The 24,790-nt window shown below is 51.8% G+C and overlaps 2 protein-coding genes across 2 annotated transcripts in view; one reads left to right on the top strand and one right to left on the bottom strand.

The window, feature by feature from the left end:
• The window catches only part of POLR2F (RNA polymerase II subunit F), an 11,040-nt gene extending 1,030 nt beyond the window's left edge, over window positions 1-10,010 (top strand). The window contains exons 2-5 of the mRNA XM_003783220.2: window positions 2,152-2,221; window positions 5,026-5,156; window positions 9,294-9,365; window positions 9,840-10,010. Coding sequence (XP_003783268.1) covers window positions 2,152-2,221; window positions 5,026-5,156; window positions 9,294-9,365; window positions 9,840-9,930 — 364 coding nt within the window. The 3' untranslated portion in view covers window positions 9,931-10,010. The remainder of the gene's footprint in view (window positions 1-2,151; window positions 2,222-5,025; window positions 5,157-9,293; window positions 9,366-9,839) is intronic.
• A 3,512-nt stretch (window positions 10,011-13,522) lies between these two features.
• Window positions 13,523-24,519, bottom strand: SOX10 (SRY-box 10). Its single transcript, XM_003783218.2, has 4 exons — window positions 24,325-24,519; window positions 23,344-23,855; window positions 18,688-18,956; window positions 13,523-15,406 (listed from the first exon to the last, which is right to left on the bottom strand). Exons 2-4 carry the CDS (start codon window positions 23,772-23,774, stop codon window positions 14,703-14,705), a joined length of 1,404 nt encoding a protein of 467 aa, XP_003783266.1. The 5' UTR covers window positions 23,775-23,855; window positions 24,325-24,519; the 3' UTR covers window positions 13,523-14,702.
• Window positions 24,520-24,790: the final 271 nt, after the last annotated feature.

Raw genomic sequence — 24,790 nt, 5'->3', positions numbered from 1 at the left:
TTTTATGTTGCAGTTGTCGTTGTTTAGCAGGCCTGGGCTGAGTTCGAACCTGTCTCCCTCAGTGTATGTGGCTGGCGCCCTGCAGACTGAGCTATGGGCGCCGCCAAGCCAAAAAGATTTTCTGGTGGATTGAATGTATCGGGTCAGAGGAGAGATCTTTTCTTTTTTATTTATTTATTTATTTTTGAGACTGAGTCTCACTCTGCCACCCTGGGTAGATAGAGTGCTGTGGCATCATAGCTCACAGCTACCTCAAACTCTTGATCTCAAGCCATCCTCATGCCTCAGCCTCCTGAGTAGCTGGACTACAGGTGCTCACCCACAAGGCTGCCACTAATTTTTCTATTTTTAGTAGAGATGAGGTCTCACTCTTGCTCAGATTGGTTTGGAACTCCTGAGCTCAAGCAAGCCACCCAATTTGGCCTCCTGGAGTGCTAGGATTGATTACAGGTGTGAGCCACTGTGCTTGGTTGAGAAACCTATTCTTTTTTTGTAGAGACAGAGTCTCCCAACTCCTGGGCTTAGGCGATTCTCTTGCCTCAGCCTCCCTAGTAGCTGGGACTACAGGCTCCCGCCACAACGCCTGGCTATTTTTTTGTTGCAGTTTGGCCAGGGCCAGGTTTGAACCCGCCACACTCGGTATATGGGGCTGGCGCCCTACCCGCTGAGCCATAGGCACTGCCCAAGAAACCTGTTCTTAAGATAAAAATATAGAAGTTTTGTAGTCCCAGCTCCTAGAGAGGCTTAGGTAGGATAATTGCTTGAAACCAGCCTGAGCAACACAGCGAAACACTGTCTGTAAAAAAGAAAAAAAAGTGGTGTTTTCAGCAGAGGTGTATTTGTGAAAACTAAGAAACAAGTAGGATCACCAGAGGAGTGAGTGACAGTGGAGAAGGTGACTGATGACTTAGAGCATTCCAATATTGAGTGCTTAGGTGGAAAGAGGAAAAGCCAGCAAAGACTAAGTAGAGCAGCCAGTGAAGTAGGGGACACAGAGAGAGAGGTGTCCTTGCAGTCAAGTGAGGAGAGTGAATGGAGCAGGAGTTGATGTGCCACCTTATCAAGCTAAATTAGAACAAGAATTGTTTGGACTTAGTAACATTGAGATCACTAATAAACTTGAAAAAAGTAGTTTTTGGGCTGAGCACACTGACTCATGCCTGTAATCCCAGCACTCTGGGAGGCTGAGGGCGAAGGATCCCTTGAGCTCAGGAGTTCAAGACCTGGCTGAGCAAGAGCGAGATCCTGTCTCTACTACAAATAGAAAAACTAGCTGGGCATTGTGGTGGGTGCTTGTAATCCCAGTTCCTCAAGTGGCTGAGGAAGGAAGATTGCTTAAACACAGGAGTTCAAGGTTGGTATGAGCTATGACGATACCACTGCACTGGGGAGAAAAAAACTGACTTAAGAAAGAAAAAAGTGGTTTTGATGGAGCTGTGGGAGTGAAAATCTTATTGGGGTGAGATTATGTGACAGGATGTAAAGAGATGAATTGGAGACGGCAAGGATGGACAGACAGCTCTGTCATAAATTTAGCTCCAAAGGAAGCATGGAGCCCATTGCGGGGGCTTATGCCTATAATCCTAGCACTCTGGGAGGCTGAGGCAGGAGGATCGCTTGGGGTCTGGAGTTTGAGACCAACTTGGGCAAAATATCGAGATCCTGTCTCTACAAAAAATAAAAGTTAGTGGAGTGTGGTGGCACATACCTGTAGTCTCAGTTACTCAGGAGGTTGAGGCAGGTGGATTGCGAGAGCCTAGGAGATTGCAGTGAGCTATGATCATGTCTGTACTCTAGCTTGAGTGACAAGAGTGAGACCTTGTCAGAAACAAACAAAACTAAAGGGGAGCATTAGGGCTGTGGAAGAAAGGAAAAGAGAAGTGGCTTTTTTTGTTGTTTTATTTTTTTTTTTTTTACATGTTTAAATGCTGATGGGAGTGATCCAGTAGAGAGGGAAACAGTGATGATGAGTGAGTCTTAGCAGAATTTGGGAGCTAATGGGGACAGACTGAGTAAAATGGAATGAAAGTTGGATTTGCTCATTAAGTAGGTATTTATTGAGTGCCTTTTACATAGCAGATGACATACAGACCTCTGCCGCCTTTAATTTTAGTGAGCAATGCTCTAACTCTCTGATCTCTTCTTGTGCAGTTTTGATGGTGACGACTTTGATGATGTGGAGGAGGATGAAGGGCTAGATGACTTGGAGAATGCTGAGGAGGTCAGTATTCCCCCTTGGGTCCCACCTCTGCAGCCCAGGCTATCACATAGCCCTGCAGGTGATAATTACCTGAATGTATCTGCCTCCTGTTCGTGGCCAGAGCCCCTGCCATAAGCGTCCCCAATTAGAGTGAGCAGGGTTCCAGTCCTGGTAGTGGAGTAGCCCTGCATAGGGTGCACCTGAAGGCTTCTGTCCACTTGGTCCACAGCCTGTGGCTTCAGGAGCAGTAGTTTACAGACAGGTGAAACGTCTCACCAGCAGGTCTCCTTCATTCAGCGTGCATGTGCTCAAGGTTTATTATGTGCCAGGTGCTCTGCAGGGTGGGACTCCTTGGAGAGCAAAGGAAAGAGTGGCTTGGGATCAAGCTGGACAGGTAAGCAGGGCCCAGATCAGGCAGGATTCTGTAAAGGGAAGCCACTGACAAGTTTAGAGCCAAGGAGTGGCATGTTCCAGTATACTTTTCAGAAAATGTATTGTAGCCTCAAAAGTGAGGAGGGAATTGGAGAGGGGCAGGAGTGAATGAAAGAGACCAATTAGGGAACTCTCTCTGCCTTTCAGGGGAGAGACCCAGGGCTTGGAAGTAGGGGCTGATAGTGTAGGTCATGAGAAGATGAATGAAAGAGGTGTTTTGGTGAATTAGATATGGCGCTAAGGTAGGAGATGACAAGGATGACTCAGATTTCTGGCTTGAGCAACTTAAGTGGATGGGTTGCTAGCTTCAGTAATAAAGTAGGACTTTCTGTCCTGTGTGACTGATGGAGGGAGAAATGCTATGTCTCCTAGAGAAAGAGGGGGGTCCCTCTTTTTTTTTCTAGGCTAAGAAGGTGAAACTTCATTAAGAATTTCTTCCCTCTTCATAGGACTTTGTGATACCTGTTCACTTGGGCAAAAGCTTCCTCCATCCTTATGGTCTCTTCCCATCCTTGTCCTGCTGATTCTGCCTCCTAGATAACAGCTCAGCTCTGTCTCTTTTTCTCTACTCCTCATTTCTCACTCTAGCTTAGAAATTGGTTTTTCACATTCCTGCTGAAATTGTGTGAGTAGTTTTCCTATCTTCAGTGTCACTCCAGACTCTGCTGTGTGCAATTCTTTCAAGAGTCCTATTTCTTTTTCCCTCTTTTCTTCTTCTTCCTCTTCCTCTTATTCCCCTTCCCTTCTCCTTTCCCTCCCCTCCTCTTCCCTCCCCTTTCCTCCTCTCCCTTCCTCTTCCTTTCCCTGTACCCTCCCTATACTCTTCCCTTTCCCTTTCCTCCTTTTCTTTGTTTTTGTTTTTTTTTTTTTGCAGCCTGAGTGTTTGCCAGTGCAGAATCCTCTTTTTTTATCTGCCTGCATGATTGGTTACTACTGGTTTTCCTCAGTGGTCTCTGCTTCTGCCCTTGTCCCCTACAGAATATTCTCAATAGGGTATCCAGAATGATCCTTTTTTTTTTTTTTTTTTTTGAGACAGAGTCTTGTGTCTTGCTTTGTCACCTGGGCTAGAGTGCCATGGCCTCAGCCTAGCTCATAGCAACTTCAAATTCCTGGGCTCAGCCTCCCAAGTAGCTATGGCTACAGGCATCCAGCACAATGCCTGACTAATTTTTCTGTTTATAGTAGAGATAGGTATCGCCCTTGCTCAGGCTGTCTCAAACTCCTGAGCTCAAGGGATCTTCCTGCCTCGGCCTCTCAGAGTGCCAGGGTTACTGGTGTGAGCCATTACACCCAGCCTGTTTTGGTTTTCTGAGATGGGTTTTCACTGTGTTGCCTTAAACCCAGAGCTTAGTTGTCCTCCACCTTTAGCCTCCCAAGTAGCTAGGACTAGAGGTATGTGCCACTGCACCCAGCTGTTTATGTATTTTACTTACATAAAATTTTGTTTACTGTCTGTCACTTCTCATACTGTAACCTCTATAGGGGAAATAATTTTTATCAATCTTATTCACTACTTTATCCCAACCACTTAGAATGTTGTCTGATATATAGTAAGTACTCAATAAATATTTGACTTGATTATTTATTTATTACAGAATTTATTCTCTTGCCAGAAACTCTTCACGTACCTTTTGCTCTAATCATAGTTCACAATCAGTTGTTCAGACCTCTTGTTCTTTTCTTCCTCTGTGCCTTTGCACATTTTATTTCGTCTACTGAGAATGGCCCTCCCTTCCTTCTTGGTTGGGCAGTTCCTAATTATCCTTCTAGATTAGCTCAAGTTTCATGCACCCTTTAGAGCACCTTCTGTTCTGTTTACGCTTTTGTTTTTCCCTCTACACTGAATTCTTTGAGAGTAGAAACTCTCCTAGCTTCCTGTCTCCATGCTTATTGTACTGTCTGGCAAAAAACAGATGGTTAATAAGCAATTGTTAAATATGTGAATATATAACATTTTTGCCTTCACACTATTCTGCTACTTGACGCCTTGGTTCAGTCACCCCAATCTGAAGGGTAGAGTGTTTGTTCCTAAATTCCTGCTTAGGGGGATTCCTTGTGCCCAGAACTTCTTTTCTAGGGCCAATATTCTGGGACTTCCCCATCTCTAGGCTTTCTGCTTCTCTCTCTTCCAGATAAGGCAACTGGCTCTGTTTCTCATCATGGTTCCTCTTTATTGCTAGACTTCCAGGTTTAGCTGACTCTCCAAGCCTCTGAAATGAAGACTATAAACCTTGCCTCAGAAGGTGATTAGAAGGATTAGATCAGGTATTAGTAAGCAGTCATGTGGTCCCTGGCATGCCTTAAGCATTAATGGTAGTGATTGTTGTCGTTGTCACCCTCCAACCCAAAAAATGTCCTCTGAGATCTTCCTTCTTTTTCTGTCTGGTATCTAGGAGGGCCAGGAGAACGTGGAGATACTCCCCTCTGGGGAGCGACCGCAGGCCAACCAGAAGCGAATCACCACACCATACATGACCAAATATGAGCGAGCCCGTGTGCTGGGCACCCGAGCTCTCCAGATCGCGTGAGTGTGTGTCCCTTCACTGTCTTGTCCATCCGTTAGGCCACAGAGGGTCCCTGAATCACTGATCCTGCCTAGGCTGACACCTGAAAACGGACACTCCCTGCTCTACATTCAACAAAGGTAGAACTGTTCTGTGTGCCAGGCACTGTGTTATTCCCCTGCCCTCAGGGAGATTATGATCTAATAAAAATAGGATAGGAACATCTGAGAAGTCAAATATCAGTGCAAGAAAAAAATAATAATAAAAAAATCAGAACTAGATGATTGCCTGTCAGGTTAGTGAAGGAAAAAGTATGTGAATTCAGAGCCCTGGACCATTGTGTGCCAGTTAGAAAGGGGTTAAGGTGGTTCTTTTTTTTTTCTTTTTTTGAGACAGAGTCTCACTATGTCACCCTCAGTCAAGTGCTATGGTGTCACAGCTCAGAGCAACCTCAAACTCTTGGGCTTAAGCAATTCTCTTGCTTCAGCCTCCTGAGTAGCTGGGACTATAGGTGCCTGCTACAATGTCTGGCTATTTTTTGGTTGCAGTTGTCATTGTTTAGCAGGCCTGGGCTAGGCTCAAACCCAACAGCCTTGGTGTATGTGGCTGGTGTCCTACTCACTGAGCCCTGGGCACTGAGCCAGTTAAGGTGGTTCTTGATGTGAGGTAGACTGTGGAGGGCCCTCCACTGAGAGAGTGTGCCAGAGATGAGAAAGCTTAGAGCAGTGGTGGTGGTCTAAGAATTTGAAAATTGGCAGCCTTATCCTTTCCCAGGTTTGGAAGGATGACATGATTCAGGAGCTTGACATTAGACAGGTAGAGATCCAAATGCCCAGTGATTGCAGATTCACCTAATTAGCCGCAGGCAGTGCTGGCCTTCAGATGCCTGCTGAGGTTGTGGGCATAGTAGAGAATAGACTGGGAAGCACCATCTCTGCCTGCAGGAGAAGAGGAGTCAGTCCCTGACTTTGAGAAAGCAGGGACTCTTAAAAAGGCTGGGCCATTGGCCTGGTGCCTGTGGCTCAAGCAGCTAAGGTGCCAGCCACATACACCTGAGCTGGTGGGTTCAAATCCAGCCTGGGCCTACCAAACAGCAATGATGGCTGCAACCAAAAAATAGCTGGACGTTGTAGTGGGTGCCTGTAGTCCCAGCTACTTGGGAGGCGCAGGCAGGAGAATTACTTGAACCGAGGAGTTGGAGGTTGCTGTGAGCCGTGATGCCATGGCACTTCAGGGTGACAGCTTGAGGCTCTGTCTCAAAAAAAAAAAAAGTCTGGGCCATAGATACCTGCTCTTTTTTCCTAGGGCTCACTTGTGAGGTAAGACACTCCTGCTACCCAAAGGAAGAGTAAGTGAGGGGACAAAGGACAGGAGTGTTAGTGTTACTCTAATGGAAGGTTGTCTATGGGCTAAAGACAGAAGTCCTTACCCCAAACTTCCTTCAGACTGGATTGGGAAATCATGGGTATCTGGAGGAGAGGGATGGTTCAAGTAGGGAATAGTGGAAATTAGGCTGGAAAGAAAAGCTGGGGCCAGATTTGTGGCTGGGCAGTGATGCTGTCTGTATATTTCCCTTCCTCTTGTTCAAACAGCATTAGACTTTTATCTCCAGTCCTATAGGGTAGAGATGACCACCTATGTCCTTCAATAAAGCAATTTATGGGTGAGCAGCAGTGGGCAACACTGTTCTTGCCTACTTCTTAGTGGTAGACCTCTCATCAGCCTGGTTGCACTCCTTGCTCTTCTGGGTGGAATTAGGGCCACACCCAATGTGATATCTTTTGGTACCACTGGGGTCAGGATCCTCTAGGCTTGTACCATCAGTGGCTATTTACATTAAGTAAATTTTAATAAAATGAGAAATTCAGTTTCTGTCTCACTGGCCACATTTCAAGCACTCAGTAGGCACATATGGCTAGTGGTTACTATAATGATAGCACAGACACAGGACAGTTCCATTATAGCGGAGCATCTATGGGGCACGCTTAACTAGGTTAAAAATGGCCCAGGAGGAAGAACAATTCATAAATTATTTTTCAAACAAATAGACTGCTTACATGCAAGTTAACTATTCTTTCAGCACTATGACACTGCTAGCGCCTGGTAAGGATGTGAAGATGATTGAAGACATGGTCTCCAGTCCTCTAGGTGTTTTCTGGTGGGGGAGGTTGACCTGTGCATAGATACCTAGAGCCCAAGGTAGATATGGGTGGCCCTTTGGGAAGGTTACAAAAAGGGAGAGGACAGTAATTGCAGGGGTGATTGGGAGAGCCTCATGAAGGATTAGAACTTCACTGGGGACAGATACAGAGATGGTTTCGTGAGTACCCCAGAGGTGGGAAATAGCACAAGAAAAGGTCTGGGTAGAGGCAGGCAGCTGTGGATTGTGGTGGGAGTATCTTTGCAAATAGCTTGGGGTACAGGGCTGGAAAAGATGTCACTAGCTCATTGAGTGACAAGTTCAGAAGATTGGAGTTCATTTGGTGATCACTGTAGAGCACTTAAAGGTTTCCAGGCTGATGTCCAGACCACTTCAGAGTCCAAGTGTTCTGTTTTTCGTGGTCTAACTTAGTCCAGTCTGTAGCACTCCTTCTGATTACAGGATATAATGACATTAAGTGGTTCCCAGTCTGCTGTCAGCCCTTGGACAGCCAGACTGTATCTTATGCCTAACATTAGGCTTATGACGCCACACTTGGTAAACCACCAATTCTTAGAAAGATTTTGGGTGAAGTTTTGGTTTGGCTCATTGGCACCACCTGCTGGCTAATGTTTGTCATGTCCACTTCCTAACTAGATGGTTGGTGCTTATTTGCAGAAGCTGGTGCTGCAGGACTATTTACTACTTAAGGGCATGTTATTGCACTTTGTACATCACATGCACATAGCAGGTGCTGGATGAATGAATGCCCTTGAATTGTTTATATTTTGAAAGAAAGAAGGTCTGTACATACGAGGGAAAGCATTTTGCCACATTTTTTAAAGCTTCATATTTTGGGTATGTTTAAATACTTTTTGAGAAGGGAAAAGTTAAATTCTTGGTCTCTGCCCTTGGGAAATTTTCAGGCTTTGGGGAGTAACAGAAATCAGAATATTTAGTAATAAAATTTGCAAGCTGGTAGCTCTCAGACTAGCTGATTATCCGAATTACCTGGGCAACTTTGTGGATTCTCCTTCACTCTTGTACTCAGAGGGTCAGGAGAAGGACCCAGGAACCTGTATTTTTTGTATGTTCTCCTAGTAATTCTAGACCCGTTTAGTGTGAACTTGAGTTAGAATAATCAAGGGTGGCTTTCTAAAGGAAGTGACCATAGAATTGGCATCCCCTTGTTTATTTATAGAGCCTCTGCTGTGGGCCAAATGTTGTGCTAGGGGTGAGCTCCCATGTGAATCACTTGTCATCCTGGGCCACCAGGAGTTCATGGTCTAATGTGGGAAACTTCAAACAAATAGTTACAATACAGTTAGATTGGTGCTGAGAAAGGCAGATGCACAGTGAGTTGGGGCACTGAAGATTTAGCACATGACTTCCGAGGTGGAGACATTTGAGCCCCTGCCCCGCAGGCTTGTAGGGAGAGGAAGAACTTGTAAGAGCACATAAAACTGGTATGTCCAGGGAACCATAACTCGTTTGGTGTGGCTGGACTGTGGGGTGAGCATAGGGAAGTTTCATGGGACAGTGCTGGAAAGGTGAACAGGAAGCATACTGGGTTCTGGCCTGGTAGCCCTGAAGAGTTGTGATGTGTTATAAGCAGATGAGGGCCCTGACCACAGGCCCCTGTGTGGAGGCTGGGGAAGGGGCTGGGCTGGAAGTGCAGGACCTCTGTGAGTGTGTTGCCACGGTAAAGAAGAAAAACAAGATGAGCTGGGCACTGTGGCAGGGCTCAGGGGTTGGATTGGAGCTGTTAGAATGGTGTGGCTTCCGACATGCTGCCCCTTCTGTCTAGATACTCTACGGTGACCACTGGGCTCAGGAGCCTGTGATAGGCCCTGGGGGAGGTCTCTGGCAGTGCCCCTGTACACTGCTCCCCACCATGTCTACCTGCCTAGAAGGTGACCTTCTAGATGAGGACCAAGATGCTGCCCCACTCTTACTGCCTGCTGGGCTCTTCTCCCTGTGCTGGCAGTCTCTCGAACACCTATCCCTTTTCCTACAGGATGTGTGCCCCTGTGATGGTAGAACTGGAGGGGGAGACAGACCCTTTGCTTATTGCCATGAAGGAACTCAAGTAAGTCACCCAGATCATAGTTCACTCCCCCAGAGTCCTGGGAGGCATCTCTTGGGCTCCCTGTTGCACAACCCATCCCCACTTTCCTGGCTGGGCAAGTTGGTGTTTGTTCCTATAGGAATAGTCACCAGGAGGGAGGAGGGAGAGCCAAGAGGATGTAGGCAAAGAGGGAGGGCACTGATGAAGTGTGACCTCTCCTGGCTGTTCCTGTTGCTGGGGACCTTACCAGTGTCTTGCCACTCTTTTCCCTCCTCCCTGCAGCCATGAGATGGTAGAGTCCTTCCAGACCCCGAGACCCACTTGGGACAAAAGAATGTTCTTTTTCTTGTAATTACTTTCCTACAAAGTATACTTCTCAGTCCCTAGCAGCTGTTCCTGTGACTTCACTTTCCTTGTGTTCTGTGTACACAATCTATTCCTTCTGCTGCCGGGCTGGAGTCACTAACCCTCATGTTCTGTGACTTCTTCCTGCAGGGCCCGGAAGATCCCCATCATCATTCGCCGCTACCTGCCTGATGGGAGCTATGAAGACTGGGGGGTAGATGAACTCATCATCACTGACTGAGTCAGGGTCATCCTGCCCCTGCTCATTTTCTGTCCTTACTTTATGTAATAGCTGTAAATAATAAACTGTTCAACTTTCCAGCCCCTCCACCTCCAGCTGGCTGTGACACCACCACTGCATCATCCCTTATACTGCCCTATGCCTGGAGCATGCACCTATCCGGTGGCCCTGTGGCTGTCAGCTCTAAGAAGCTCCAGAGGTCCTTGGCTTCTGTGGATCTCCTGCATCCCTCCCTCCATCTCCCTGTTCACCAGAGCAAAGGCTGCTGCAGGGAGACACCTCAGCTGCCTTCCCAGCAGACAGACGAGTCTTTGTGCCTAGGGAGCTGGTTGCCACGGAAACCCCCAATTTCCTTTCCAGTGGGGACTGGCTGCAGGGGCTTCTCCCTTCTCAGGAGTATCACAGAGCAGGTCTCATCAAGCCACCCATTGTTTCCTAAGGACCTGCTTCGAGCCTCTTATCATGGGCTCGGATCCCCTTTCAGGAGCAGTGCCCCAGCAGGAAGCGTGGGGCTGTGGTGATCTCCCACCCTCCCCAGGCAGGGCTCTACTGGGCAAGTTAGCAGCTGGAGCAAGGAGCAGGCACCTGCCTTTCCCTGTTGCTCTGTCCCCACTCCTCTCCAGGCCACTGCCCACACACTGACCTCTGTGGCCCACCTCTCTGGTCTGCCACACCCATACCCTTTTCTTCCCAGTCCCTGTAAGATGTCCTTTCCCTTCTGTGTGGGGTCCACCATCCTCTGAGGCCTTGATTGGGATGAGTGCTGGGATGATGGTGCTCCTGGGTTCTAGGTGTTAGAGCTGGAATTCTCCTTTCCTCTGCCTTACTTTCTAATGAGTCATCTTCCCCTCCTCTGCCCTGCTTACTCAACTTGAGTAGGACCAGTCACATTGACTCCTCCTTCCTCGGGGACAGGGAGAGGGTGTATACTGACACCAAAAGAGATAGAAGGGAAAATTGGCTCTCTGACTGTTCTAGCCTCGACCTCCATTCCACTCCAGCTCCCCTTCCTGGAGGGGGAAGAGCCAGTCTTTCTTGCCCTCTACAAGAGGCAGGAACCCAGGGAAGGGAGCACCAGGACAGGGTGGGAATGATGAGCATCCATGAGAGTAGGAGGGGTCCCTGCTGCTCTGGAGAAGGGTTAATCTGGGGAGCAGTGGACTTCGCACTCCCTTCCACCCTCCTCCAAGCCTGTGGAATCCTTTAATCAAGTTGGGTGCTGAAATTTCAGCTCTGAAATGCCGCCTTTGTGTTGGCATCCAGGCAGCCGCCCCAGAGTGCGGGGGTCACTTTCTCGGCCCCATTTCTCTAAATGGTCTCTTTGTTCCCTGCTGGGCTGCTCAGTATCAGATGTGATTAAAGGGAGATGGGGTTTGGGCGAGGGAGGAGGGGAGATGGGGGGTTAACCCTTAGGGGATAGGGCATAAGGGAAGTGGGACAAAAGGGGTTCTTTCCTGCCATCTCCCCCTTCCCATTCTGTTTCTCTTTGGGGAGTCCCTTACTGTTCATCTAGCCAGCCAGGTCTGGGTTTTGACTACTCTAGAATGAAAAATCACCTGTTACCACTATTGGTTCTGTATTTTCTTAGGGCTTGGGTAGTGTCTACAGAAACACCTGGCCCTTTCTCTGTCCAAGTGGAGCTGCTGGCCCAAGCACATCTAGAACCTTTGGTCTAAGGGATGTACACAGCCCGGGTTGTCTGCTTCTCTGGGGTCACTTCCCCTCTTCCCATGTCCTCAGTAATCTCATGGATGCAGATCTTGGAGGGGTGGTTTCATCTTTTGGATGTAGCCCCTCCTCTCTGTCTGCCAGCTTCATGTCCCTCATCCCACTGCAAGTGAACAAACCAGAAATGGACAAATGTCCTTCCTTTCAATGAAGGGGAGAGTTGGTTAGTACTGATTGATCTTTAACAAAATTCTAGAATAGGTTATTATATATTTGAAAGTATTTAGAGGAGATCCAGGAACTAGCACAAGGTTCCTAAGAATCAGTATTGCCAAATAAATCTATTTCTTTTTTTTGTTGTTGGTTACTAGTCCCATAGTTTGGGAATGCCAGAGATGAGTGAATCTTGATTTCAGCAAGATGTCTGTGCTAGAGAAGTGAGCCCTTCCTGGTCATGAAATTAGTTTCAGGACTGAGCCAGTCTCCCTAAGTGTGGAGATAATATAACTCACAATGGAGAGAGCTATTTAGTGATGTACCCAGGGTTGTGTCCTACTTTGTTTAGACCTTTATTATAACTTGAGTATATTCAAGTTTGCAGATACAGGAAGTTCAATGGACAGCTTAGTTCTAAAAGATTTAATATAGGTCGGAAATTGGATCAAATCCAACAAGGTGAAATCTGTTAAAGATCATAGTAAAATCCTTTTAACTACAACAAAACAAAAACAACTTATATACAATGTGGATAATCTGATTTTGCAACATACTGTCTAAAATAGCAGGTTCAGTTACAACCAAGCTTTACAGGAGCCAGCAGTTTGGGGGAAGCCTGAAGAGCTTGTAGAATGCAGCTTCTGAATGGAGGGGGTTTGGTTACCCCGGGTGGACTGAGTTAGTCCTTGGTGCCCCCCTCTCTCCTAGGTCCTGCTTAGGTGGCAAGGGGCTAGAGACTCCAGATGAAAAGAAGGGTGTGGGCAGTGTCTGCTCTGGAGCAGTGGGAGATGCATCACCCCAGATTTGAAGTGGAGGGAGGGCCTGTAAACCATGGGCAGGTGGAGGAGATGATGGTTATGAGTGCAAGCTTTGGAGTCAGAGTTGGGTTCAGGTTCACTGCCAATACTTTTTATCATCAGCCTCTCAAAGCTGCAATTTCCCCATCTGGAAAGTGGGGATAATGATCAGGCCCACTCTCACTTTGGCTTGAATGATAGAAAAGCCTTGGCAAAGCGCTTGGCCAGGGAGCAAACACTAAGTAGTAGCTCTTACTCTTATCATGAGCTGGGTATAGGGAAGAACTTGCTCATCAGACTTGTTCATCAAAGTGGTGAAGAGATTGCTCCTGTCCCTGGAACTGGTGCTTAGGAGGTGGAGTGGCCCCTGAGTGCTGAAGAAGGCCCTCTGAGGGAGTGAACAGTTTAGATGGCATGTCTGACATCCTTGCTTTAGACTGGGACACCAGCAGCTGCTGGGAAGGCTCTGCTGACTCCCGGCTTGGGCTAATGTGTGTGTGTTGGGGGAGGCAGCAAGTGGCAGGGTGCAGCAAGAGGGCCCAGCCAGCGTCCTCAAGGACAGGCCCTTGGCTATAGAGAAGGTGCCAGGCTCAACCCACCTCCCTTTGAATCACCTGTCCCTGGAATTCTTTGCAAACTCCAGGAAGCTGCTGAGTGAGCAGTGAATTATAGCTGAGCCTGGTAAGAATGAGTGGCCTCCCTGCGGTGAGGGGCACTGCTGGGCTGGGGGCAACGCCACCATCTGAGGCTTCTGTCCCTGAGCTCAGACTGTCCCCACTTAGGGAGGAGAGAGAGACCTTTGGATCATTTTTCCTTTGCATTCTACTCCTAGCTACTTCAGAAAGCAGTTGAAAAAGCCCAGGTACAGGGACAAGAGACCAAGAGACAGGCCAGGTCAGGCCCCAAGCAGGTAACCGGAACCTTTATTACATGGAGTGCTTAATGCAGAGTTAATAGGGGCTGAAGTGGCTAGGAGAGGGGAGAGGGGACTACTGAGATAAATAAGAGGGGACAGTAATGAGTTACATGTGGAGTGTGGGGCTGTGGAACAGGAAACTGGGGCAGATACAGCTAGGTACTTTATTCAGATACCACTGGGAGGCGAAGGGCAAAGGCAAGGGCAGAATGTACATGTCAGGATTTTAGTGTCTTCAGCCTGTGGCCAGCAACCTGGGTGCTGGGCCCTGTGTCTCCTCCTGGAGCCAAGGGTCTGGGTCTGAGCAGCTGCAACTCTGGGAAGCCCAGTGGCTGACAGAGCAGGGGCCACAGAGTCCAGTGAGGAGAGGGGTTGGCTAGGAGCCCAGGGAGGAAGACTCCGTGAATTGTCTCTGAATCCTTTCCTGGAGCCCCTGCCTCACCTCCTGGGATGTGCCTCAAGGTCAGGGAGGTTGCAGTGAAGGAGGACTGGGGGCTCTCTTTCTCGATTAGACAAAGAATGAGGTTATTGGCACAGAATTGGATCTGGGGGCCTCTGTGCCAACTCCTTCCTGCATTAGGAGGGGAGGGGCATTGAAGTGATGAGAACTCATACTGAGCCCCCCACAGCCCCCACTCCCCATGAGGCTGTTCAAAGCTGTCCTCAGCCCTCCAGTGGCAGAGATAGCCAGTTCAGGCATTGGAGCAGGTCTCTGGCTGGCCTAGCTCTTAGGCACCATGGCACAGGTGGCATGGACATGTCAGACCCTCACTCTCCAGGAGGGAGGAAAGAGGAGTGCACAGAGCAGCAAGGCCTCCCATGCCCCTTGGTCCTGGCTGCTTCCCGCTCCCCAAGGAGGGTGAGCAGGTCCTTCTCACGTCCTGGAGAGAGGGTCATTCCTGGGGGGAAGGTGCAGCCCCTCATTTTTCAGTCTATGGGCAACAGTCAGCCTCCTTCTCCTCTGCCCAGCCTGTTAGGAGCTCAGGGCTGGATGGGGCGGGTGGGTCATCAGGGCAGTGAGCCAGACAAAACCTTCCCTCAGCTGTCAGCCTCTGCAGCCTCCTCCCCTGCCACCACCGAGCCTGAGATGGGCAAGGAACAGGGCACATAGGCTAGGGGAAGGGACTTAGGACCCAGGAGGGGGTGGGCAGGGAGTGGTGGTGACAGGGGCCCCTTTATGGCCGGGACAGCGTTGTATATACTGGCTGCTCCCAGTGTGTGGGGCTGTGGGACTGAGGCCCTGAGGGGCTGGGGTCAGAGATGGCCGTGTAGAGGGGCCGCTGTGAAGGCCCCATATAGGAGAAGGCTGAGTAGAGGCCAGAGGCCTGGCCCGAATGGCCATAATAGGGTCCTGAGGGCTGATGGTCAGAGTAGTCAAACTGGGGGCGGGAGATGGAGGGAAAGGCCGAGCCGTAGTGGGGCAGACTGAGGGAAGTGTAGGCGATCTGTGAGGTGGACGGCTGGTCAGTGTAGTGTGGGGGCCCCTGGGGCCCCGCGGTCTCTGTCTTCACCTGGGCTTTGGCATCCACACCAGGTGGCGAGACTGTGGGCAGAGCCACACCTGGCGGCTTAGAGATCCAGGCGGAGTGTCCACTGGCCACGGCCAGGGCGCTGCCCAGCCCATAGCCAGCTGCTGAGTAGCTACCCACGTGGCCCGGGTGCCCGTTGGGTGGCAGGTACTGGTCCAACTCAGCCACATCAAAGGTCTCCATGTTGGACATTACCTCGTGGCTGATCTCACCGATGTCCACGTTGCCGAAGTCGATGTGAGGCTTCCCGCCCTCCCCCATGGAGCGCCCATCCCGCTTGGGGTCTGCCTTGCCCGACTGCAGCTCTGTCTTTGGGGTGGTTGGAGGGGTGGGTGGGCCATGGCTCTGGCCTGGGTGGGAGGAAGACAAAGAGAGAGAGAGAGAGAGCACAAGGAGGAAACAAAGTCAGAGACAGGTAGGCACAAGTGGACTTTGACGGTTCACTTTCAGGCAGCAGGTGCCCCTGGGAACCTCAGATCTGATCACTGCACTGACCTTGTAAGTTTCACGTTTTTGGCAGCAAGAGTGAGCATCTGTTTGCATACTGGTCTCAGATTGGTCCAAGTTGTTTAGTTGTTTATAAAATTTTCAAATCTTAGGGATGGGTCCTGCCTCCCACCTTTTGTCACCGCCCCCTCCTGGAGAGGTGTGGTTCATTTGGAAAAGACTTTTAATGTTTGGAAAGTTCTTCCTCACATAAGTTTCCCTGCAGCTGCATCTTCCCTGATGCTATAGCTCCTCAGCTGCTGACCCTGGTGGTCTGGCCCCTAGCCTCTGCACTCCGCTCACCCTTTTCCCTGTGCCTCTGCAGGCTGCCCTCCTAGCTGAGCTTCAATTGCCCCCCTCACTGTTGATTTGTCAGTTTCACTTTTGCTGGCTTGCCTGTGCCTGTGCCCCACTGGCCCTCAAACATTGCAGTGTCCCCATCAGCCCCACAGCTCCTCCCAAGCCTGCCCTGTCGCGCAGCCCACCCACAGGCCCTCAGCCCCAGTCCATGCTTGGCTTAGGTATGGTGGCCCTGCTGTTCCTGAGCTGATGCCCTCCTTGTTCACAAGGGCACTTAGGAAACCAACTCTTGTTCCTTTATTCACTTCTCACTCACGTATTCATTTAGCAAATACTTAGGGGATGCTGCTAAGTGCCAGGCACTGTGCCAGGTGCTGGATATACAAGCATAAATTAAACAAATCCCTGTCCCCCAAAGATTATAGTCTCAGGAAAGATCCAGAGACCTACTCATGCCTAGAGTTAGAAGTGCTATGAGGACAGAATCTGTAAGGAGACCAGAAGGGGAAGCCACCTACTGCCCTGAGGGTTTGGAGAAGGTCTCAGCCAGGAAGGATGAGACCAGGGCTACAGTTTATTCTGAGATGGATCTGTACTTGGTCCAGGGTCTTCTGGGGGGGGGGGTGTGCACGTGCATGTGTGAATGCGTCCCTAATTCTGTGAAGGTGAAGAGTACTGTGTGGGAGGCAATGGCTAACAGGCATCCTATCGGACAGAGTATGTCTGTGGCCTTAGGAGACCAGGAGCTTCTCAAGGGCAGGCCCAGGCCTTTCCCCTCAGCCCTTCTGATAGCACAACCCCTGCACTGGCAGAGGCCTCTAGACTTACAGAGAGCAGCCCAGGTTTCTGAATTCTGGTTCTGTCACTGGGAAAATCCTCAGTTTTCTCTCTTTTTTTAATTTTAATTTTTATTTATTTATTTATTTTTTGAGACAAGTCTTACTCTGTCACCTTGGGTAGAGTGCTGTGGTATCATCACAGCTCACAGTAACCTCAAACCCTTGGGCTTGAGCAATCCTTTGCCTCAGACTCCCGAGTACAGCTACTATAGGTAGCTGGCAGGTGTGTGCCACAGCGCCTGGCTGGTTTTTCTATTTTTAGTAGAGACAGGGTCTCGCTTTTGCTCAGGCTGGTCTCCAACTCCTGAGCTCAAGCAATTCACTTGCCCTAGCCTCTCAGAGTGCTGGGATTACAGATGTGAGCCACCATGCCTGGCCCCCAGTTTTCTCTTAATTGGTTTCACAGAGATAATACCAAGCAGTGCAGACATTACCTCCCTGACAAATGTGGAGGGATGTTTTTGTGGCTTTTTTTTTTTTGAGACAGAGTTTTACTTTGTCACCCTCAGTAGAGTGCTATGGCATCACAGCTCACAGCAACCTCTAGCTCTTGGGCTTAGGCAATTCTCTTGCCTCAGCCTCCCAAGTAACTGGGACTACAAGCACCTGCCACAATGCCCAGCTATTTTTTGGCTGCAGTTTGGCTGGGGCTGGGTTCAAACCTGCCACCATTGGTATATGGGGCCTGCGCCCTACTCACTGAGCCACAGGTGCAGCCCAGGAGGGATGTTTTTGAAGACCTGACTGGATGGATGAATGAGTGGATTACTCCTCCTTAGGGGCCATATCATCTCTGGATCTTTTTTTTTTTTTTTTTTTTTTTGAGACAGAGTCTCTCTATGTTGCCCTCAGTAGAGTGCCATGGCATCACAGCTCACAGCAACCTGAAACTCTTGGGCTTAAGTCATTCTCTTGCCTCAGCCTCCCAAGTAGCTGGGAGTATAGGTGCCCACCACAACGCCTGGCTATTTTTTGGTTGCCGTTGTTTAGCTGGTCCAGGCGGGGTTCAAACACGCCACCCTCGGTGTATATGGCTGGCGCCTTAACCACTGTGCATGGGTGCCGAGCCTCACCTCTGGATCTTATAAGTGCTCCTTGGGCTCTTACTTCTTCCTGTACTTAATCCACTTGTTTTCAACCTGCTCCACCCTCTACACTGTGGGCCCCTGAGGCCAGAGACCGCAGGCTTCTCTGGTGGGTACCCCTGGCATCTAATCCAGTACCTGGTACAAAGTAGAACTCAGAGTGTGTCCTCTGGAGGCAGAGCTCTGCTCACGAGCTCTTCCCACGTGCCAACCTGCAGGCAGTGCTTTCTGTATGTTAGAAATGCAGCTGTGGTGCCAAGCAGAGGCCCTGGGGCCAACTGCTCAAGTCCAGATGTCAGTTGTGTAGTGAGTGACTCTCAATCTCCTCACTGGGAAAATGAGGGTCACTCGTCACACAGCTGAGATTGGGGCTGGAGCAGTTTGACCCCCTCATCATACCGTTTCTGATGATTGAACGAGTTAATGTACATAAGGCAATTAGCTCAGTGCCTGGCACACAGTAGGTACTCAATTAATGTTAGCTGCTATTATTATTAATGAGAATTAAACAAGGCATCTGGTATCTGGCCCATCTGTGGCATGGCTCAGTGTCACATGCCATGTCTGCCTTGTCACAGTGGGAGTAGGAACAAGGAAATGACTCCTCCTGTCCACTTGACCTCCCATTTCTCAAAATCATTCTGTCCCTGCCTTTCTTTGTAACTACCCAGCCCCTTCTCACCCCATGGCCTCCACAGCCTCCTCAGGTACATTCTTTGCCCAGCAGCAGTGTCCCCTTGGATTGGCCCTGGCCAGCACCATCTTGCCCAACCACCTGCCTGGGGTTCTGTGCACCCATCTGGGTAACTGCACAGCCTGGCACGCCCTCCCTGAGCTGACTCATTGGGATTACCAGGCATCCAGCCTCCTCTCTCCACTGCCCAGGCTCGCCCCACCCCCAGCTCTGTCCTCAGTACTCACCTGAGGGGTGTTCAGGGTTCCCGTCTGACATCGGAGAGCCCTCTCCTGGGTGCCGGTGGTCCAAGTGGGCGCTCTTGTAGTGGGCCTGGATGGCAGCGGCCCCGCCTTGCTCAGCCTCCCCGCCGGGGCACTCTGCCTCCCCCTGGGCTGCCTTCCCGTTCTTCCTCCGCCTGGGTTGGTACTTGTAGTCCGGGTGGTCCTTCTTATGCTGCATCCTGAGCCGCTCAGCCTCTTCAATGAAGGGGCGCTTGTCACTTTCGTTCAGCAATCTGGGTGGGGCAGGATGGAGGACAACAGAAAAGCCAGTGTGAGTGCCAGAGCACCCCAGGCTGGCTTCCTTCTGAGTGTCCTGGAAGATGTGAGGCCCAGAAGGGGAGCCCAGAGGGCAGGACCTGGGGTGGAGCTATACGCTGTGATTATGGATTGAGAGAAGTGAGGTCTCAGGCACAACAGCCTCTGAGGGCTGTGATCTTTGCCCCCAAATCTTTCTGGCCCTGGAGGGTGAAAGAGGGGTCTGCCTGCTGCTCCTGGAAGCTCCTGAGGAATTAAAGGTAGAAATACACATCACAGGGGAAGATGACAGTTTAAGTAAAGGAAAAACTTTCTCATTATCAAAGGTGTCTGCAACTGGAATTGGCTGCCTGTTAGGGGGTGAGTTCCCTGGGGGTGGAGGTGTGCAAACAGAGAAGCACCGTGGCTGGGGGAAAGGCCCAGCCTCTGCACCTTACTAGCCGAGTGTGTGACCTTAAGCAAGTTACTTCTCTAAGCCTGAATTTCATCACCATTAATACAAGGATGATTATTTCCACTTCACTGGGGTATGGGATTGGCCAAAATAATGGATGTGAAGTGCTTTTCATCGGGGCCTGGGGAGGGGCACTTTGAGAAATACATGTAGGTACTGTTCTAATGCTGCTTGGGAGGATCTAAGGGTGGCCCTCTCTGCAGCTGCCCTCAACTCTGGAACACTGATTTTGTGAATTCCAGTGTGGTAGTTCTGAGGGGGCAGGGTGTGAGTCCCCTTCACTATGTAGGAGGCACTGCTTCCTGAGGGAGCTCCTATATCCTTGTCCAGGTGGTGACAGAGGGCAGAAGAAGCTAGAGTCTCTTCCCAGACCTTGGAACGGTCCCTGAGTGAGACCAGCCTATGGAGAGAGGAAGCTCTGAAGCTGGTGCCCATGCCTACTAACTCTAGCCTCAGCTTATGGTTAGAGAGTGGATGGGTATTCAGGGCTTGGCCACCTCATATGAGGAGAGCCAGATGGATATCTCCGTGTGGGGTCTGATGGGAAGTCCATAGATTCAGAGTCCCAGACCTAGAGATGTCTTGGTGGGAGCAGCCCTGATCCTCTATCCAGAGGGCTTCTCTCTGCAGCTGCTCCACCCTCACACCCCAATGGGTGCCCTCTTCCCCCAGGCAGCAGAAGGCTGAGCCCTCTCTCCCCAGGCTGGGGGGGGGGAGGTGGTCACACCAGGCACCTCCTAGGGCCGCAGCATTCCTCTGCAGCTTAGCCTCCTGTCTGCTCCCTGCGCCCAGCCCTAGCCCAGCCTCCAGCTGAGGCTCTGTCCAGTTCAGGGTACACTTTCAGAAGGCAGGGACTTAGGAGCGAGGGAGTGGGACTGAGGTGTCCACTTCGATGGCTGGGCTGGGGAGGCTGGAGCAGTCCCTGAGAGAAATGCACAGAGGCTCCAAGATAGCTGGGGACACTGAGCTTACTCTTGCACCCATCTTTCCCAGGCCCCTTGTGCTGGCAGCCAGCAAGCAACAAAAAAATGGCAGGGGGCCAGAGAGTGGGAAGATTCAACACTGGATCCCACTGTTGCCCCTAAGCTAGTTCCCAGCAGTAGCCTAGCCCTGACAGAAGTCTAATTCTGGCCCACTGTTGCTGCACCCCAGCCCTAACCTTAGCCCCCTCCTGTACCAGCTTCAGCCGTTAACCCCACCTTTAGCCTCCACCCAGGCTCTGCTCAGGACATCTCCTCACCCCAAGTCCACCCTGCCTACTAGTCACCCCAGCTCTAACTCCAAACCCAGTTCTCATTTGTGCCTTCACATCAGCCCTCTTTCCTTCCAGTCTCCCAGGTTTGGAATGGGGGCAAGGAGAGGGTAGGCTGGTTCTCACCCAAACCAGAATCCCCAGCTGGAGGACACCCGAGGCAGGGCATTGATTGCTGCTATCTGTTCTTCTGCCAGCCCAGTGGTATAAGAAGACTTTACCTGGGGGAGGAGCCTATACGACTGGGGACAGGAGAGGGAAGGAGAGCTCTACCATATGGGAGAGGCTTCAGCCTGTGACCCCCTTTCCGGTTTGGAGGCTCTGGCTGTTCTTTGCAGGCAGGTCAACCAATGCACAGCCACTGGCTCATGATTGACATCTAATAGTCCTTCCCCAGATGCATTAGCAGGGCTGTCAGAGCTCATGTGGCCACTTAAGACCTGGGCTTTCTTGTGTGATCCCACAGCCCTCTGGGTACTCCCCACAGTCTGTCTGTATATCTTTCTCTTTTTACTTTCAGGATCCCCATCTTCCCGTTCTGCCTACCTAACCACACCCTCCTTCCTGACATCCCAGCAGTCAGGAGCTTGGGGAGGTTTCAGAAGAAGCCCCTAGAGCAAATGGCTAACCCAGCCCATGTCCAGATATCCCTCAGGACTACCCCCAAAGGTCCAAGTGGTCACAGATGTTGGCATAGCTTTTGACCCTTGCCATTGTTCTGCCCCTTCTCACCATGGGGGGCGGTCCTCAGCAAGTAGTGCCTGCTTTCCTGATGGCTCCACCCCAGATGGCCTCTGTGCTTGGGTGGTGACCAGGAATAAGCCCTCCTGAAGGAAGCCCAGGCCCAGGGTACTAGGCTGGGGGAACAAGGGCAGAGACAACAGAGGGGTCAATCTTACGCCCTTGGCAATGGGAGATGGCAGGAGCATGGAGGTCTGTCCCTGCTTTGACTCTTGTTGGGCTCAAGCCATGGTCTGCTCTCAGTCCCTAGGGCATGCATGCTGTCTGTCTGTCTGTTTCTGCTGCTTATCTGTTTCTCATGTCCAAAGGTACTAGTCTGTGCTGAGGCCTGCCCAGATCTGAATGGACCTGAGGCAGAGGATCTGTGACCTCTGCTCATGGGCAGAGCTGGACTGTCAGGTGCTGGGGGTGGTGAGGGGCACCAGGCCTCCAGCCAACATGTGGCAAGGACAGACTAGGGGCTAGATGGGAATCTCTTGGTCTCTTGGGAGATCTCCTACTTCTTCTACCTCTCTAAGCCTTTGGCCCTCTAGATCTGACCTCCACTGTGCTGGGTCCATCGAAGATCAGGGCAGCAGGAGAGAGGCAGGTGGCTCTGACAAAGCCCAAGCTTTCCGGACCCAAATACACCTCATTCTTGTTCTCCTCTTCCTGCCTCCCCCACAACCTTCTGACCTCTCCTTAGAGTGAAGGGTGATCCACCATTGTCACCAGACAACATAGGGGAAGGCCTCTGGACAAAGAGTGGGAGATCTGGGCTCTGGCCCTGGCTCTGCCACCAACTGCTATGTGACCTTGGAGGTTCTTTAGCCTTTCTGGGCCTGTCTCCTGGACAGTCTGGTAGGAATCAGGTGACCTCTGTGAGCTCACATCTTGTGGAACCCAAGGTCTCTCTCACAGCTGCCCTGGACTCCTATAGGGGTTGGTTGGGGGTTACCCTGCTCCACACACCTTAAGTCCAGGGTTAGCAGCCTTCTTCCAAGAGGGGAAGTTTACCCCAGAGGTTTGGGCTGGTCTCAGGGTCCCTGGGACTCTGAAGGACCCCAGCAGGAAGGGGTGGCCAAGGTTTCCTCCTGGCCAGGGTGTTCAGCTCCAGCTCTGGGGCTGGGGTGAGGAGGTTGCTCAACATTGGGTGGGGCCTTGGGAGGGAAAATGGCGCCGAACTGGGAGAGGGAAGAAAGCATGAGACCAGCTCGATGACTGTGGAACAGGGTGGGTGGGGAGGCCCCTTCTATGTGCTCCCTCCCCTGGAGGATGAGGGAGCCCTCAACCTAAAAAGAGAATGGGGTCAGTAAGGCCTAGGGAAGACACTGGGGTAGGATGAGACCCTGCAGTGGCAGACACATTTGTCACTGGGCATTTCTCTGTCCCTCACTCTTTCCAAGAGTCTCCTCTGAATTCCTTGTTTTCCTTGAACTGCCCCCAAGTTCTCTAGCTGGCTGCCTCAGTTTCCCTGCATCTTCAGCCAGTCCTTCGGTTCTTTCCAAGCATTTCCCAACATCCTCCTGGCCACCAGAGCTGTAGGCAGTGGCCCCTTAAGTGCGCGTGTATGTGGGGAGGAAGCTAGTGAAGGCCCGTGGTGGTGCGGGGCGCCCACCATCCTTGCTTCCCCCGCAGCAAGCCCCCGGTAGGCCCCACGGTCTGCCCCGGCAGAATTCCAACCACAAGGGGGCGCCTTCCTGCCCGCCGCCCGGGCGGGGAGACCGGGCCTAGGCCGCGAGCTCCAAGTTCGGAACCCTAATAGAGTACATGTGGTGCCAGGTCAGGCACAGTCCCCATATCTGGCCTTCCAACCCCATCCAAGGAGGGGACTGTACCCAAGAGAAAGGCCCAGGCAGGCCCCGCTCTGGGGTTAGGAGGCCAGGCTACCCCTGTCCCGCCAGAGGGCCACGGAGCCTAGGGCGCGGCGGGTGCTCACCTCCAGAGCTTGCCCAGCGTCTTGCTGAGCTCGGCGTTGTGCAGGTGCGGGTACTGGTCGGCCAGCTTCCTGCGCGCAGCCTGCGCCCACACCATGAAGGCGTTCATGGGCCGCTTGACATGAGGTTTACTCTTGCTGGCGCCGTTGACACGCACGGGCATGGGCACTAGCGTCCAGTCGTAGCCGCTGAGCACCTGGCTGACGGCCTCGCGAATGCACACGGGGAACTTGTCATCGTCAGCCTCGCCGTCCTGCTGCTCCTTCTTGACCTTGCCCAGCTCTCCTGGACCTGGGCTGGCTCGCAAGCCCGATCCGCCGCCGCCGCCACCGTCGGGCCCCAGCGAGGGCGCGCTCCCCGGGGACAGGCAACGCGGCTCCTCCGAGCCCACGGGGCTCAGCTCCACCTCTGATAGGTCCTGCTCCTCTGCCATATCGCCCCCGGCTGCAGCCGCTGCCTCGGCCACCTCCCCCGGGCCCGCCGCCGGGGTCCTCGCGAAGAGTCCAACGCCCACCTGGACCGGAAGGAGGGTGCGATGGGGCGGTGCGTGCCGACCCGAAGGCGGCCTGGGACGGGACGCGGGCACAGCCCCGAGGTGGCGGCCCTCACTGCTCCAGCTAACCCCACTGTGGCCCCGCTGGGGCCCGCGCACATGCCAGACCCTAGTTGGGTGCGCCCGCCTGGTGTCTTCCCACAACCTGATCCCAACCGTCTCTTGGTGTGGGTGGCTTTTTTTTAACCTCCTTATTTGGATGGAAGTTTGTTGACTATAGGAAGAAAAAACGGACCCTTTATTCTGTACTAATCCCAGCCCCTGGAATTTCCCACCTTTTCTCTCACCTTTCCTTCTTTCCCCTGTCTGTCCCACAGAGCAGTCTAGAGGAACCAGGTGGGGCGCCAAGTTCAGGGTGACAACCTCTCTCCACCCCACAGCAGGGTCCCAGGCCTGGGCCCGGCCAGGGAGGAGCAGCCTACGCACTCACCTCCTCGGACCTCTCCTCCAGCCTGGGGCTCGTCCTTAGGAAGTGGAAAACCGCGTCCCAAGGTGTGCGGTCCAGCTCGGGGCTGAGGGGTGACGCTGGTGGATAGGGAGGGAGGGGCTGGGGGGCCCTGAGCCTCAGGCCACAGCCTCCTTAGGACAGAGCCTGAAGCCTCACCACCAACCACCCTGGCCGGACAGCCCGAGACTGACTGAGCGACTGAGCTGCTGCAGAGGGCTGGGGAAGGAAGGAGGGGGAGAGGGGGGAGGGGGAGAGGAGGGAGGGAAGGGCAGAAGGTGGAGCCTCCGGCGCTTTTCCTTCATCCCCAACACTCAGGGCTCCTCCATAAGGCATCCAGTCTCCCCCACCCCCAGCTCCCTGCCCTGCTGCCCATGCCCATCTCGCCTGGGCTCAGCCTGGGCTTAATCAGGAGGTATAGGAGTGGAGGTGGTCAGGTCAGGGAAGGAAG

The sequence above is a fragment of the Otolemur garnettii genome, unplaced genomic scaffold, assembly GCF_000181295.1.
Source record: "Otolemur garnettii isolate 467f Iridium unplaced genomic scaffold, OtoGar3 scaffold00007, whole genome shotgun sequence".
NCBI classification, from domain to species: Eukaryota; Metazoa; Chordata; class Mammalia; order Primates; family Galagidae; genus Otolemur; species Otolemur garnettii.
This window is presented reverse-complemented; position numbering and strand designations above follow the sequence as displayed.